The sequence below is a fragment of the Ranitomeya variabilis genome, chromosome 3, assembly GCF_051348905.1.
Source record: "Ranitomeya variabilis isolate aRanVar5 chromosome 3, aRanVar5.hap1, whole genome shotgun sequence".
Taxonomy (NCBI): Eukaryota; Metazoa; Chordata; class Amphibia; order Anura; family Dendrobatidae; genus Ranitomeya; species Ranitomeya variabilis.
Genome location: NC_135234.1, coordinates 774868045 through 774885927, shown reverse-complemented (window position 1 = coordinate 774885927; position 17883 = coordinate 774868045). Strand labels below are relative to the sequence as shown.

Here is a 17883-nt window from a genome sequence, read left to right as displayed (position 1 = left end):
TTGTGAGAGGAATAGGAGGCCATTGATGGACGCCAGCGCAATTCTGGAGAAATAGTGAGCGAACCTGGGACCACCAATGTGTGCGGCCCCTCGAGAAGATCGGTGTCTCCAGACTAGTCTGCCATAGCGTATGCTCCTACTCCCCCTGACATTCTGGAGCTTCTCTTCTTGGCCTTGTACTTGTGTTGTTCCTCCTGGGATTTATGGATATAACGCCCCTACAAAGTCCGGCTCGGGGGCCGACATAGCCATGGTGCATCCTGGGGCCCTGGACGTCTGGGGGCCACATCCCCTCCTGCAGCCGCCTGTGACAGACACATGAGGGCTGATTGTGGACGGCGCCCTCTGCTGTCTGTGGCGGCCATTACTGGTGACTGCTGCCACTCATGGCTGTCCTGATGTTCCCTAGAAGCCCCCAGTGTGCAGTCATCGCCCACGCCACGGCCCCCCACTGCCGGCTCCCAGGGCGCTCATCACATGCTGCAAGTGGTGTCCTAAGTAGCTAATGCCGCCCCCGGGGACATCACCACCCTCATTATAAACCCATTAGATCCACACTGCTGTGATGGACGCCCGGCGGGGCATCTCTGGCGGTGGCACCTCTTCAGCACACGCAGGGTTAAGTGTTTCCATGTGCTCAGCATCCCTGTTGCCTAGTAACATGGAGCTTCTCCATCCCTGCCCGGCAACATCCCATCCACAGGGACAGAGCGAGCCGAGCACGACACCATGTCTGCCGCAACACGGGGGCCGGCGCTGTGCCCACCCTGAACGGGGGCCGAAAACCCACCTGTCCTAATGCAGCTCACAGCTGAGGACTTGTTACCGTTGTCTCCAGTGCAGACTATCACCCCCCAAGCCCCCGCCCCCCGACTGATACATTGTATCCAGTGCTGACGTCACAGGCCGATTACATTGTATCCAGTGCTGACACCATGGGCCGATTACATTGTATCCGGTGCTGACACCACGGGCCGATTACATTGTATCCAGTGCTGACACCATGGGCCGATTACATTGTATCCAGTGCTGACACCATGGGCCGATTACATTGTATCCAGTGCAGGCACCACGGGCCGATTACATTGTATCCAGTGCTGACACCATGGGCCGATTACATTGTATCCAGTGCTGACACCATGGGCCGATTACATTGTATCCGGTGCTGACACCACGGGCCGATTACATTGTATCCAGTGCTGACGTCACAGGCCGATTACATTGTATCCAGTGCTGACACCACGGGCCGATTACATTGTATCCAGTGCTGACGTCACAGGCCGATTACATTGTATCCAGTGCTGACACCATGGGCCGATTACATTGTATCCGGTGCGGGCGCCACGGACCGATTACATTGTATCCAGTGCTGACACCATGGGCCGATTACATTGTATCCGGTGCTGACGTCACGGGCCGATTACATTGTATCCGGTGCTGACGTCACGGGCCGATTACATTGTATCCGGTGCTGACACCATGGGCCGATTACATTGTATCCGGTGCTGACGTCACGGGCCGATTACATTGTATCCGGTGCTGACACCACGGGCCGATTACATTGTATCCGGTGCTGACACCACGGGCCGATTACATTGTATCCGGTGCTGACACCACGGGCCGATTACATTGTATCCGGTGCTGACACCACGGACCGATTACATTGTATCCGGTGCAGGCACCACGGACCGATTACATTGTATCCGGTGCTGACGTCACGGGCCGATTACATTGTATCCGGTGCTGACGTCACGGGCCGATTACATTGTATCCGGTGCTGACACCACGGGCCGATTACATTGTATCCGGTGCTGACACCACGGGCCGATTACATTGTATCCGGTGCTGACACCACGGGCCGATTACATTGTATCCGGTGCTGACACCACGGGCCGATTACATTGTATCCGGTGCTGACACCACGGACCGATTACATTGTATCCGGTGCAGGCACCACGGACCGATTACATTGTATCCGGTGCTGACGTCACGGGCCGATTACATTGTATCCGGTGCTGGCACCACGGGCCGATTACATTGTATCCGGTGCTGACACCACGGGCCGATTACATTGTATCCGGTGCTGACAATACACCCCAGACCAGGGGGTGGGGGCCAATTAATTTCTCCAAGGAGCCACATGAAATACTGTGACGGTTGTGGAGTTACAAAATAAAATTCAATGTAGAATCTTTCCTGCAATGTGAGGATGTCCCGGGATAAGTGATAGATGTTCTGTACAGACCGTCGGATATTGGCAGCGCTCTGGACGCAGCAGGTGTCCGCAGGTGACTCCTCTGTGACCACTGAACCGTGCGGATTCACCGCGTCCCACACATTGTACAGGTGACATTTATCTGACGGAGACTCGCTGCAGTCTGGAGAGACGCACCACATGTCCGTCTCTGCGGGTGAGCTGCAGGCGTCTGGGCACGCATGGAGGGCATGGGATTTCTTGAAATTCCATCCACTATGCTGTAACGTCTGGACGCTGCACAAGTAGCAGGATGTGACTCGACTCGGCAGCGTCCTTCATCATGATTTCCTGCTGAACCTTTTACCAGGGGAAACGTGGTCACAATCCGCGTGTGTACCAGACGTGTGTGTGTGTGGAGTGAAGGAGCGGTGATTTTTGGAGTGTTCTGGTCGCCCGTATTCTTTTGTAGGAGCTCCTGCGGCTTCTCCTTATTCTTAGAAGGTTGGTCCGAACTGTCTAATCACAATCCACAATGACCGAGCCCGACTCCCAGTATAGCCCACATGGTGCTGGATCACACTGGAATTTCTCTGCAGTGTTCTCATCCATCACCTTAGTGTGGTTTATTGGGTGGACTGTACCTGGGGCAGCCGCCGACGTGGAGCCGCCAACAGCGTCTTGATTTGTGTGCCCACCTCCACGGATTGGGTAGATTGTCCGTTTTTGGTTTCTGTACACCCGCCTGTCTCGGTGTAGTCTTCTTTTGCTGTCACATTGTGTGTTGTTGAGTAATTGTAACCAATACTATAATAATGTGTTTATAAGGAAACCTCTGTTACTGGTAATCTCGGAGGCTGCACCAAGAGCCTGAGCGTCATCATTGTCTTCTATTTTTATCACTTAATATTGAGCAGGATTCCGTCTGGTGACGGCTGCTGACAGTGTGCAGGTGCGGAGCGCCCGCCAGGGCCGTGGGGTACTCGGTACCGGGTCTGGTACTTAAAGGGATGTGTCACGGTGGCGGCGACCCGGTCTGTGGCCCTGGGCACCCATGTTAAAGGGAAGGTCTTTAAAGGGGTTTGAATAAAGTTTGATCGTGATGCCACCTGTGGTACTCGGTCAGGGGTGACCGACGCTGCTTAAAGGGGTCCTCTGGGGTGATATTGTGGCAGCAGGGATGGTATGGCCTCCCACAGGTAAAGCTGGGTCCCCAGGGCTCCCGGTGTGTTTGGCAAGGATGGTGTGGTGCTGGAAATAAACGGAGGTCGCAGTCTCTTTACCTCTTTACTGTATGATTCAGGCAGCCACAGTCCAGGGTACCGCATCACTGGTAGTCTGGAGTCCCCCTCACAGGTGGGGTTGGAAGCCTTCCTTCTAGAGCTGTGGTGTAGTCTCTTGCTGCCTTTGGCCTCCACAAGGTCCTCACGTTCTTTCTGTCCCCCAGGTTGGTAGGACACTACCCGTATGACAGGTAGCTCGAGCCTTTTTACAGGATCTCGATCTTGACACGGGCTCTATGCGCTGCTGTGTCCTCAGGTGTCAATGGTGGACAGGTGACTTGCAGTCTGCTGTCCGCCGGTTTCTTCTGCCGTGGGGCATAGAGTTACCCCCACAACCTCGGTCTTCCGGTTACCGGTATCTGCGCTCAGCGTGGAGGAAGCCCAGTCGCAGCGTCTCTCTCCAGCTCTGCACTCTCCTGTGCCTCTTCTCCTCCTTCACGCTCTCTACAGCTTATTCCGTCCTTCTCTCCCCGTCCAGGAGCTGCAGCACCTCACTTGGCTGCACGGTGCCTTGTCTTACTGACTCTGTCTCTTCCTCTTTCCTCAGTCGCCACTCCTCTGTGACAGACTGCTCTAACTTCCCCTCCAGCCAGAATATATATAGGGGAGGATACCTTTATCATCCCCACCACTCACACTAATATGTGTAGAACCGGGGTTGTTTGGTTGCCCCTGGTTATTTTCTGAAGGGGATTTATCTATATCCCACTTCCCAGTTTTGGTTTGGAACTTGCAGCTCTCTGGCGCCCCCTTACCCTCAGGTCAGGCAGGGTACTGCACCTAGGATAATTAGTCGCCAGAAAAGCTGCCTTACTTTGTACTGCTAATGAGCACACTGCAGCGAGGGCGATATAACTACTCCCACTCAGGCAGGAACAATAATTATCAACGCTGTCCGTCGCTACAAAGTCTCCCAAACGCACAGGACAAATCAGCTGCCACCAGCTCCGATTTCTTAATTAATAACGGGTCCGGAGCCAACCCAAATTAGTAGCGTAATTCACTTCAGAGGACGCGACAGTACGTTATAGAGCAAGGAGAAACAAAACTAGTAATTTTATATATTTTACTCCAAAAAGGAAGGCAGTGTTTACGGAAGTATAAAAAGGTATTATAAAAGTAGACAAGTCGTATGTACGGTACAACTACAAATAAAATGGGATTAAAGTTGAAAAACACTTACAGGTCGTTCATATCATAGCTGACCATGCGGCTTGGGGGAGGGGCGATACATCCACATGCATAATAGGTCTGTCTCGCAGCTAGACCCGGGACAAAAGACTAGAGAAGACTGATGTGTCACTCACTTATCTCCGTGCCCAAAACTCAGAGGCTGAATCCTCCCCTTTCCTAGAGTTATGGCAAGCCATTTCTATACATAACTCGCTGTATGAACCTCATAGAAGAACGACACAATGCTCCTCATGCTCACCACGTCAGGGGGGTTCTTTTAAGTATAAACACGGCGTAGACATATGACTTACTTACGGAGAAATCCATTCCTTGAATTTCGTTGGGATTAAATCCTAGCGATTTCAGTGAGTTACAGATTTCTCGGTGGACAATCGGAATATGTAACCTTTTATATCACTTTTTTTGATCGGTGGCATTATATATAACTTTTCAAGAACTAAAGGAGTCCCATGTAGTTTGAAAGTTGCTGTACCAGTTATAGCTAGTATCAGACGGAAGGGGGAATGAGTCGTTTAGACAGAACACTACGTGGATGTTGCTGTCACGCTGGTCTCACATTACAGCTATATAGCAGGGGGAGGGAGGAAGAGTGGCTTAGAATTCCAGCCTGTGCTGGCAGGCAGAGGAAACTGCAGCTGAGAGCGCTGTATGTGTAATGGAAGTAATAAGAACTTCTTCCTATTTTCTGACAGGGAGCCACCCACAAGCTGGATCAGAGCTCCCCCTTCTGGCCTGGAGTGTGAACATCTTGCATGCTTGTGATTACCTGATAAAAGAGATCCTTCATCGCTTCCAAGCGTGATGTCATTCTCCCCGTGAGGAAAGCAATGCCACTGCAACAACCAGGACCCTGGGACGTTACAGATACATTTTCAGTCCCTGGCGAGGTGCGGTCCTCACTATTACACATTTCTGCAGTGATTTACATCACATTGTTTGTGTAATCTGTGGATTATAAGTATCACTGCGCTGATCTGTGTAATGCAGGTTTCTGGATCCTCGTAATCTTGCCAGGAGTTCCGCTTCCTCCACGTTCTGGACGTCATTTGTACATAAGACCTGATCTGTTGTGTCTGTGATCGAGGATTAGAGAGTAAACTCTGAATTCATGACCCCATAGCAGCAGCTGATGTGTATATGTATATACTGTGACTATATAGTGACCGCGCTCTGCCCGATCTCTGCACTGATAGGATATAGCGCCTGTATATACTGTGACTATATAGAGACCGCGCTCTGCCTGATCTCTGTACTGATAGGATATAGCGCCTCTATATACTGTGACTATATAGAGACCGCGCTCTGCCTGACCTCTGTACTGATAGGATATAGCGCCTCTATATACTGTGACTATATAGTGACCGCGCTCTGCCCGATCTCTGTACTGATAGGATATAGCGCCTGTATATACTGTGACTATATAGTGACCGCGCTCTGCCCGATCTCTGTACTGATAGGATATAGCGCCTCTATATACTATGACTATATAGTGACCGCGCTCTGCCCGATCTCTGTACTGATAGGATATAGCGCCTGTATATACTGTGACTATATAGTGACCGCGCTCTGCCCGATCTCTGCACTGATAGGATATAGCGCCTGTATATACTGTGACTATATAGTGACCGCGCTCTGCCCGATCTCTGCACTGATAGGATATAGCGCCTGTATATACTGTGACTATATAGAGACCGCGCTCTGCCTGACCTCTGTACTGATAGGATATAGCGCCTCTATATACTGTGACTATATAGTGACCGCGCTCTGCCTGATCTCTGTACTGATAGGATATAGCGCCTGTATATACTGTGACTATATAGTGACCGCGCTCTGCCCGATCTCTGCACTGATAGGATATAGCGCCTGTATATACTGTGACTATATAGAGACCGCGCTCTGCCTGATCTCTGTACTGATAGGATATAGCGCCTCTATATACTGTGACTATATAGTGACCGCGCTCTGCCCGATCTCTGTACTGATAGGATATAGCGCCTCTATATACTGTGACTATATAGAGACCGCGCTCTGCCTGACCTCTGTACTGATAGGATATAGCGCCTCTATATACTGTGACTATATAGTGACCGCGCTCTGCCCGATCTCTGTACTGATAGGATATAGCGCCTCTATATACTGTGACTATATAGAGACCGCGCTCTGCCTGACCTCTGTACTGATAGGATATAGCGCCTCTATATACTGTGACTATATAGTGACCGCGCTCTGCCCGATCTCTGTACTGATAGGATATAGCGCCTCTATATACTGTGACTATATAGAGACCGCGCTCTGCCTGACCTCTGTACTGATAGGATATAGCGCCTCTATATACTGTGACTATATAGTGACCGCGCTCTGCCCGATCTCTGTACTGATAGGATATAGCACCTGTATATACTGTGACTATATAGTGACCGCGCTCTGCCCGATCTCTGTACTGATAGGATATAGCACCTGTATATACTGTGACTATATAGAGACCGCGCTCTGCCCGATCTCTGTACTGATAGGATATAGCACCTGTATATACTGTGACGTTATGTATAGTGACCGCGCTCTGCCCGATCTCTGTACTGATAGGATATAGCACCTGTATATACTGTGACTATATAGTGACCGCGCTCTGCCCGATCTCTGTACTGATAGGATATAGCGCCTGTCTATACTGTGACTACATAGAGACTGCGCTCTGCCTGACCTCTGTACTGATAGGATATAGCACCTGTATATACTGTGAGTATATAGTGACCGCGCTCTGCCTGATCTCTGTACTGATAGGATATAGCACCTGTATATACTGTGACTATATAGAGACCGCACTCTGCCTGACCTCTGTACTGATAGGATATAGCACCTGTATATACTGTGACTATATAGTGACCTCGCTCTGCCTGATCTCTGTACTGATAGGATATAGCACCTGTATATACTGTGACTATATAGTGACCTCGCTCTGCCTGATCTCTGTACTGATAGGATATAGCGCGTGTATATACTGTGACTATATAGTGACCGCGCTCTGCCTGATCTCTGTACTGATAGGATATAGCGCCTGTATATACTGTGACTATATAGTGACCGCGCTCTGCCTGACCTCTGTACTGATAGGATATAGCACCTGTATATACTGTGACTATATAGTGACCTCGCTCTGCCTGACCTCTGTACTGATAGGATATAGCACCTGTATATACTGTGACTATATAGTGACCTCGCTCTGCCTGACCTCTGTACTGATAGGATATAGCACCTGTATATACTGTGACTATATAGTGACCTCGCTCTGCCTGACCTCTGTACTGATAGGATATAGCACCTGAATATACTGTGACGTTATGTATAGTGACTGCGCTCTGCCCGATCTCTGTACTGATAGGATATAGCGCCTCTATATACTGTGACTATATAGAGACCGCGCTCTGCCTGACCTCTGTACTGATAGGATATAGCGCCTGTATATACTGTGACTATATAGTGACCTCGCTCTGCCTGACCTCTGTACTGATAGGATATAGCACCTGTATATACTGTGACGTTATGTATAGTGACTGCGCTCTGCCCGATCTCTGTACGGATAGGATATAGCATCTGTATATACTGTGACTATATAGTGACCTCGCTCTGCCTGATCTCTGTACTGATAGGATATAGCGCCTGTATACTGTGACTATATAGTGACCGCGCTCTGCCTGATCTCTGTACTGATAGGATATAGCGCCTGTATATACTGTGACTATATAGTGATCGCACTCTGCCTGATCTCTGTACTGATAGGATATAGCATCTGTATATACTGTGACTTTATGTATAGTGACCGCGCTCTGCCCGATCTCTGTACTGATAGGATATAGCACCTGTATATACTGTGACTATATAGTGATCGCACTCTGCCCGATCTCTGTACTGATAGGATATAGCACCTGTATATACTGTGACTATATAGTGATCGCACTCTGCCCGATCTCTGTACTGATAGGATATAGCGCCTGTATATACTGTGACTATATAGTGACCTCGCTCTGCCTGATCTCTGTACTGATAGGATATAGCGCCTCTATATACTGTGACTATATAGTGACCGTGCTCTGCCTGATCTCTGTACTGATAGGATATAGCTCCTGTATACTGTGACTATATAGTGACCTCGCTCTGCCCGATCTCTGTACTGATAGGATATAGCGCCTCTATATACTGTGACTATATAGAGACCGCGCTCTGCCTGACCTCTGTACTGATAGGATATAGCGCCTGTATATACTGTGACTATATAGTGACCTCGCTCTGCCTGACCTCTGTACTGATAGGATATAGCACCTGTATATACTGTGACGTTATGTATAGTGACTGCGCTCTGCCCGATCTCTGTACGGATAGGATATAGCATCTGTATATACTGTGACTATATAGTGACCTCGCTCTGCCTGATCTCTGTACTGATAGGATATAGCGCCTGTATACTGTGACTATATAGTGACCGCGCTCTGCCTGATCTCTGTACTGATAGGATATAGCGCCTGTATATACTGTGACTATATAGTGATCGCACTCTGCCTGATCTCTGTACTGATAGGATATAGCATCTGTATATACTGTGACTTTATGTATAGTGACCGCGCTCTGCCCGATCTCTGTACTGATAGGATATAGCACCTGTATATACTGTGACTATATAGTGATCGCACTCTGCCCGATCTCTGTACTGATAGGATATAGCACCTGTATATACTGTGACTATATAGTGATCGCACTCTGCCCGATCTCTGTACTGATAGGATATAGCGCCTGTATATACTGTGACTATATAGTGACCTCGCTCTGCCTGATCTCTGTACTGATAGGATATAGCGCCTCTATATACTGTGACTATATAGTGACCGTGCTCTGCCTGATCTCTGTACTGATAGGATATAGCTCCTGTATACTGTGACTATATAGTGACCTCGCTCTGCCTGATCTCTGTACTGATAGGATATAGCACCTGTATATACTGTGACGTTATGTATAGTGACCGCGCTCTGCCTGATCTCTGTACTGATAGGATATAGCGCCTGTATATACATACTGTGACTATATAGTGACCTCGCTCTGCCTGATCTCTGTACTGATAGGATATAGCGCCTGTATATTCTGTGACTATATAGTGACCGCGCTCTGCCTGATCTCTGTACTGATAGGATATAGCGCCTCTATATACTGTGACTATATAGTGACCGTGCTCTGCCTGATCTCTGTATTGATAGGATATAGCACCTGTATATACTGTGACTATATAGTGACCTCGCTCTGCCTGACCTCTGTACTGATAGGATATAGCTCCTGTATATACTGTGACTATATAGTGACCTCGCTCTGCCTGATCTCTGTCCTGATAGGATATAGCACCTGTATATACTGTGACTATATAGTGATCGCACTCTGCCCGATCTCTGTACTGATAGGATATAGCACCTGTATATACTGTGACTATATAGTGATCGCACTCTGCCCGATCTCTGTACTGATAGGATATAGCGCCTGTATATACTGTGACTATATAGTGACCTCGCTCTGCCTGATCTCTGTACTGATAGGATATAGCACCTGTATATACTGTGACTATATAGTGACCGTGCTCTGCCTGATCTCTGTACTGATAGGATATAGCTCCTGTATATACTGTGACTATATAGTGACCTCGCTCTGCCTGATCTCTGTACTGATAGGATATAGCACCTGTATATACTGTGACGTTATGTATAGTGACCGCGCTCTGCCTGATCTCTGTACTGATAGGATATAGCGCCTGTATATTCTGTGACTATATAGTGACCGCGCTCTGCCTGATCTCTGTACTGATAGGATATAGCGCCTGTATATACTGTGACTATATAGTGACCGCGCTCTGCCTGATCTCTGTACTGATAGGATATAGCACCTGTATATACTGTGACGTTATGTATAGTGACCGCGCTCTGCCTGATCTCTGTACTGATAGGATATAGCGCCTGTATATACTGTGACTATATAGTGACCGCGCTCTGCCTGATCTCTGTACTGATAGGATATAGCACCTGTATATACTGTGACTATATAGTGACCGCGCTCTGCCTGATCTCTGTACTGATAGGATATAGCACCTGTATATCCTGTGACTATATAGTGACTGCGCTCTGCCTGATCTCTGTACTGATAGGATATAGCGCCTCTATATACTGTGACTATATAGTGATCGCACTCTGCCTGATCTCTGTACTGATAGGATATAGCACCTGTATATACTGTGACGTTATGTATAGTGACCGCGCTCTGCCTGATCTCTGTACTGATAGGATATAGCGCCTGTATATACTGTGACTATATAGTGACCGCGCTCTGCCTGATCTCTGTACTGATAGGATATAGCGCCTGTATATACTGTGACTATATAGTAACCTCGCTCTGCCCGATCTCTGTACTGATAGGATATAGCGCCTGTATATACTGTGACGTTATGTATAGTGACCGCACTCTGCCTGATCTCTGTACTGATAGGATATAGCGCCTGTATATACTGTGACGTTATGTATAGTAACCGCGCTCTGCCCGATCTCTGTACTGATAGGATATAGCGCCTGTATATACTGTGACGTTATGTATAGTAACCGCGCTCTGCCTGATCTCTGTACTGATAGGATATAGCGCCTGTATATACTGTGACGTTATGTATAGTGACCTCGCTCTGCCTGATCTCTGTACTGATAGGATATAGCGCCTGTATCTACTGTGACGTTATGTATAGTGACCTCGCTCTGCCTGATCTCTGTACTGATAGGATATAGCGCCTGTATATACTGTGACGTTATGTATAGTAACCGCGCTCTGCCTGATCTCTGTACTGATAGGATATAGCGCCTGTATATACTGTGACGTTATGTATAGTGACCTCGCTCTGCCTGATCTCTGTACTGATAGGATATAGCGCCTGTATCTACTGTGACGTTATGTATAGTAACCGCGCTCTGCCCGATCTCTGTACTGATAGGATATAGCACCTGTATATACTGTGACGTTATGTATAGTGACTGCGCTCTGCCTGATCTCTGTACTGATAGGATATAGTGCCTGTATATACTGTGACGTTATGTATAGTGACCTCGCTCTGCCTGATCTCTGTACTGATAGGATATAGCACCTGTATATACTGTGACGTTATGTATAGTGACCGCGCTCTGCCTGATCTCTGTACTGATAGGATATAGTGCCTGTATATACTGTGACGTTATGTATAGTAACCGCGCTCTGCCTGATCTCTGTACTGATAGGATATAGCGCCTGTATATACTGTGACGTTATGTATAGTAACCGCGCTCTGCCCGATCTCTGTACTGATAGGATATAGCGCCTGTATATACTGTGACGTTATGTATAGTAACCGCGCTCTGCCTGATCTCTGTACTGATAGGATATAGCGCCTGTATATACTGTGACGTTATGTATAGTGACTGCGCTCTGCCTGATCTCTGTACTGATAGGATATAGCGCCTGTATATACTGTGACGTTATGTATAGTGACTGCGCTCTGCCTGATCTCTGTACTGATAGGATATAGCGCCTGTATATACTGTGACGTTATGTATAGTGACTGCGCTCTGCCTGATCTCTGTACTGATAGGATATAGTGCCTGTATATACTGTGACGTTATGTATAGTGACCTCGCTCTGCCTGATCTCTGTACTGATAGGATATAGCACCTGTATATACTGTGACGTTATGTATAGTGACCGCGCTCTGCCTGATCTCTGTACTGATAGGATATAGTGCCTGTATATACTGTGACGTTATGTATAGTAACCGCGCTCTGCCTGATCTCTGTACTGATAGGATATAGCGCCTGTATATACTGTGACGTTATGTATAGTAACCGCGCTCTGCCTGATCTCTGTACTGATAGGATATAGCGCCTGTATATACTGTGACGTTATGTATAGTAACCGCGCTCTGCCTGATCTCTGTACTGATAGGATATAGCGCCTGTATATACTGTGACGTTATGTATAGTGACTGCGCTCTGCCTGATCTCTGTACTGATAGGATATAGCGCCTGTATATACTGTAACGTTATGTATAGTAACCGCGCTCTGCCCGATCTCTGTACTGATAGGATATAGCGCCTGTATATACTGTGACGTTATGTATAGTGACTGCGCTCTGCCTGATCTCTGTACTGATAGGATATAGTGCCTGTATATATTGTGACGTTATGTATAGTAACCGCGCTCTGCCCGATCTCTGTACTGATAGGATATAGCGCCTGTATATACTGTGACGTTATGTATAGTAACCTCGCTCTGCCCGATCTCTGTACTGATAGGATATAGCGCCTGTATATACTGTGACGTTATGTATAGTAACCGCGCTCTGCCCGATCTCTGTACTGATAGGATATAGCGCCTGTATATACTGTGACGTTATGTATAGTAACCGCGCTCTGCCTGATCTCTGTACTGATAGGATATAGTGCCTGTATATACTGTGACGTTATGTATAGTGACCGCGCTCTGCCTGATCTCTGCAGTGTCGGATGGATTGTAAGGACGTGTCCGCTGAGGTCCTTTATGACATTCTGCACGACGTGGAATATCGGAAGAAGTGGGACACCAACGTCATTGAGACTTTCGATATCGGGAAGCTGACAGTGAATGCAGATATTGGATACTATTCATGTAAGTCTATAAAGCATTATTGCAGTCTCTGCTCCCTATTTCCCCTCTTAAAGAGCTTCTGCATCAGCTGAGGCATATATAAGATATAACTTAATGCTGTGAGGCATGGAGAGGCAAATCTAGGTTTTCTTGCACCCGTGGCAATAATTTAGTTTTGTGCCACCTTCTATGCCAATCTTATGAGGTTCGAGTAGTCATGTGACTGAACATATGCAATTTGCCTACTTAGAAACCCCCCAAAAAAATGGGCAACTGAGCTAGATAAAAAATGTCATATTTTTTTTATTCATTCAATATTTTATACATAAGCAGAAACAGTAAGACCCAATTAAAAAAAGGTTGAGCGACACCATAGTGCCATGTCAGTACAGGAGAAGGCTGTAAAGATAAGTGAAGATCAAATGTGAAAACGCTGCTCAATCATGGCAAAATATATATTCCAAGTAAATATTAATTGGGGGAATTATTCCATGCAAAATACACAAAGTGATGCCCATGCACATAAACTCAGTTACATAAAAATCAAAACTACACTTAATTAATTAATCCTACTCATAAATAATAAAGATAATTACTAAAGTAAATAGTAAAAATAATTCACAATAAAGTGCCTAGTGCTATAATGTAGTCTGAGCGTACATGCAAGAGAATGACTAAACCATATGTGTACCCAAAAGTCAGTATCCTAAAGGAGAATGTATACTCAACGATGTAATAAAAAGTATAACATAAAGTGCTTCGTGCCATAGTGTAGCCTGAAAGTTCATAACTTAGCCATAGGAGTATATCCAGAGAACAATCTATTGATACAAAATATCCATGTGCATATTGTCCGTAATGCAAACAATAGAGCTGCCAGAATGTAATATACTTAACCAACCTGTCCTGAACCTGGGAGAGATGAAAACCCCAACGCGCGTTTTGCACTCCTTGCTTCTTTGGGGGGTGTGGTACTTGGTCATATGCTGAACAGCTACTCCTCTTAAGTCTCAAAATAATTATTAAGAAAACTACAGCCCCTGCTTCATTGAGAGAAGCAGGTAGAGAAGCTAGTTGGCATCAACAGAACCACCATCAGTACATAAATACATCCCTAGAATCCCTATCAGTACGGAAATATATCACCAGAATCGCCATTGAAACATGGATACGTCACCAGAACCATCGTGAGTACATGAATACGTCACCAGAACCATCGTGAGTACATGACTACATCCCGAGAATCCCTATCAGTACAGAAATATATCGCCAGAATCACCATCGCAACATGGACACATCACCAGAACCATCATGAATACATGAATATCACCAGGACCATCATGAATAAGTCACCAGAACCATCGTGAGTACATGAATACCTTACCAGAACCATCGTGAGTACATGAATACATCACCAGAACCATTGTGAGTACATGAATTTGTCACCAGAACCATCATGAGTACATGAATACACCACCAGAACCACCCATCAGAACAGAACTATGTCACCAGAACCATCATCTGTTCAGGAATACAGGACATGTATTTGTATCCCATAAAGTACATATCCCATTATGTCATTAACAATGATGACTTTTCAAATCCACCGCTCTTTTCTGCAGACTTCCATCTTCCCCCGTCTTCTGTTGTGTTCTGAATAATTGCTCCTCATTATGCTATATCGCCCCACTCTGTACTGCCCTCCTACATTTCTCTCCTACTGTCTCTTCAAAAATAGCTCCCCCTCCTACCCATATTGCTGCCTCATCACATATTACCCCCTCTCCCCTCCATACTGTCTCCTTGCATATCCCCCCTCTCCTCTCCATACTGTCTCCTTGCATATCCCCCCTCTCCTCTCCATACTGTCTCCTTGCATATCCCCCCTCTCCTCTCCATACTGTCTCCTTGCATATCCCCCCTCTCCTCTCCATACTGTCGCCTTACATATCCCCCCTCTCCTCTCCATACTGTCTCCTCACATATTCCCCCCCTCTCCATACTGTCCCCCCCACACCTCTCCTCTCCTTACTGTCTCCTTACATATTCCCCCCCTCCATACTGTCCTCCCCCCCCACACCTCTCCTCTCCATACTGGCTCCTCATATATTCCCCCCCTCTCCATACTGTCTCCCCCCCCCCCCCACACCTCTCCTCTCCATACTGTCTCCTCATATATTACCCCCCCCCTCTCCATACTGTCTCCCCACACACACGCACACACACACACCACTCCTCTCCATACTGTCTCCTCACACATTTGACAACTGGCTCGGAGAACAGCTGAATCCCACTCCCGGGATTGGAAAAATAGCGCCAACTGGATGATACCTTAGACCGCCACCTTGTGTAGTTGGGCAGTATGCCCTGCCGACTACATGAAGGGCAAATGCCCCTCCCCCCCCTTGGTATATTAGGAAAAGTTGAAGGTGATGAAATTTTGTCTCATGTCTTCCATCCTCTGCCCCACAGGGAAGTGCCCTAAACCGCTTAAAAATCGTGATGTCATCACACTGCGCTCCTGGCTACCAATGGGGAAGGATTACATCATCATGAACTACTCTGTGAAGCATGCGGTGAGTGTTATTATACAACGCGGGCACGCTGGTATAACCTGGGTGTCACGGATCCCAGGGAGGATATCTTTACCATCCCCGCCGCTCACACCAATTTGTCATGAACTGGGGTTGTTTGGCTGCCCAGTTTTTTTTTAAGGGGATTTATCTATATCCCACTTCCTGGTTCCAGTTTGGAACTTGCAGCTCTCTGGCGCCCCCCTTACCCTCAGGTCAGACCGGGTACTGCACCTAGGATAATTAGTCGCCAGAAAGGCTGCCTTACTTTGTACTGGCTAATGGGTACACTGCAGCGAGGGTGATATAACTACTACCACTCAGGCGGGAACGATAATTATCAACGCTGCCATCGCTACAAAGCCTCCCAAAGGCACAGGACAAATCCACTGCCACCAGCTCCGATTCCTTAATTAATAACTGGTCCGGAGCCAACCCAAATTAGTAGCGTAATTCACTTCAGAGGATGTGACAGTACGTTATAGAGCAAGGAGAAACAAAGCTAGTAATTTTATATATTTTACTCCAAAAAAGGTAGGCAGTGTTTACAGAAGGGTAAAAGGATATTATAAAAGAAAACAAGTATCGCATGTACAAACAATTACAAATAAAAAGGGATTAACGGTGAAAATCGACTTCTGTCATATCATACAATGGTACGCCATGTGGTGGCTGGGGGAAGGGGACCTTCCCCACTTATCTTCAGGTCAGATTGCACAGCCTGTCATAGCTGAATCCCCCGGCAAGGCACCCCCTTGTCTGGGCTTCGGAGTTTTATACCTATGCCCAAAGCTAAGGGTCTCCCGCCCCCCCCCCCCCGATGACCTCATGGGGTGGGCAGAGCTATGGATTGCACGCCTCTTTCTTGGGTGTATGGAAAACCTTCATCCCACATATCTTGGCGTAGGAGCCTCGTAGAAAGACGACACCCGTGTCGTTAAGCTCAGTGTGACATATGGGATTTGTTTAAGTGTAGACATGGGGTATCTGGGTGACCCAGTTACGTAGTAATCCGTTTCTCAATTGTGCTGGTTTTGGAACCTAGAAAACTCACTGACTGATAGTTCTACCGAGGCACATGCCAAAAATGTATTTGTCCCACTTCTATCATTAATCGGTGCTATGATATTTACATTTGCAAGGACTTTTTTTTTCCCCATGTGCTTCTACTTGTACTTTCACTTTGAAGCCATAAAACTCCTCAGTGAACGTTGTTGGCAGCTGGTCTCACATTACAGCTGTACAGCAGGGGGAGGGAGGGGGAAGTCGCACACAGGCACATGCAGGCAGAGGAAACTGCAGCTGAGAGCTCTGTATGTGTAATTGAAGTAATAAGATATTCTTCCTATTTCCTGACACTAGGTACCTCCTGTATATAATTATACATGTAGAGCTGGTATAACCTGGGCATCTCCTGTATATAATTATATATGTACAGCTGGTATAACCTGGGCATCTCCTGTGTATAATTATATATGTACAGCCGGTATAACCTGGGCATCTCCTGTGTATAATTATATATGTACAGCCGGTATAACCTGGGTATCTCCTGTATATAATTATATATGTACAGCTGGTATAACCTGGGCATCTCCTGTATATAATTATATATGTACAGCCGGTATAACCTGGGCATCACCTGTATATAATTATATATGTACAGCCGGTATAACCTGGGCATCTCCTGTATATAATTATATATGTACAGCCGGTATAACCTGGGCATCTCCTGTATATAATTATATATGTACAGCCGGTATAACCTGGGTATCTCCTGTATATAATTATATATGTACAGCCGGTATAACCTGGGTATCTCCTGTATATAATTATATATGTACAGTTGGTATAACCTGGGCATCTCCTGTATATAATTATATATGTACAGCCGGTATAACCTGGGCATCTCCTGTATATAATTATATATGTACAGCCGGTATAACCTGGGTATCTCCTGTATATAATTATATATGTA

At 46.7% G+C, this 17883-nt stretch overlaps 1 protein-coding gene across 4 annotated transcripts in view; it reads left to right on the top strand.

The window, feature by feature from the left end:
- The window catches only part of STARD10 (StAR related lipid transfer domain containing 10), a 105287-nt gene that overhangs the window by 65545 nt on the left and 21859 nt on the right, over positions 1-17883 (top strand). For 3 of the 4 annotated variants that reach the window (XM_077298862.1, XM_077298864.1, XM_077298861.1), the window contains 2 exons: positions 13209-13356; positions 15808-15911. In XM_077298862.1, the coding sequence (XP_077154977.1) occupies positions 13209-13356; positions 15808-15911 (252 nt within the window). Of the gene's footprint in view, positions 1-5368; positions 5559-13208; positions 13357-15807; positions 15912-17883 lie in introns of those variants that run through there. The other variant, XM_077298865.1, reaches the window with a different exon arrangement.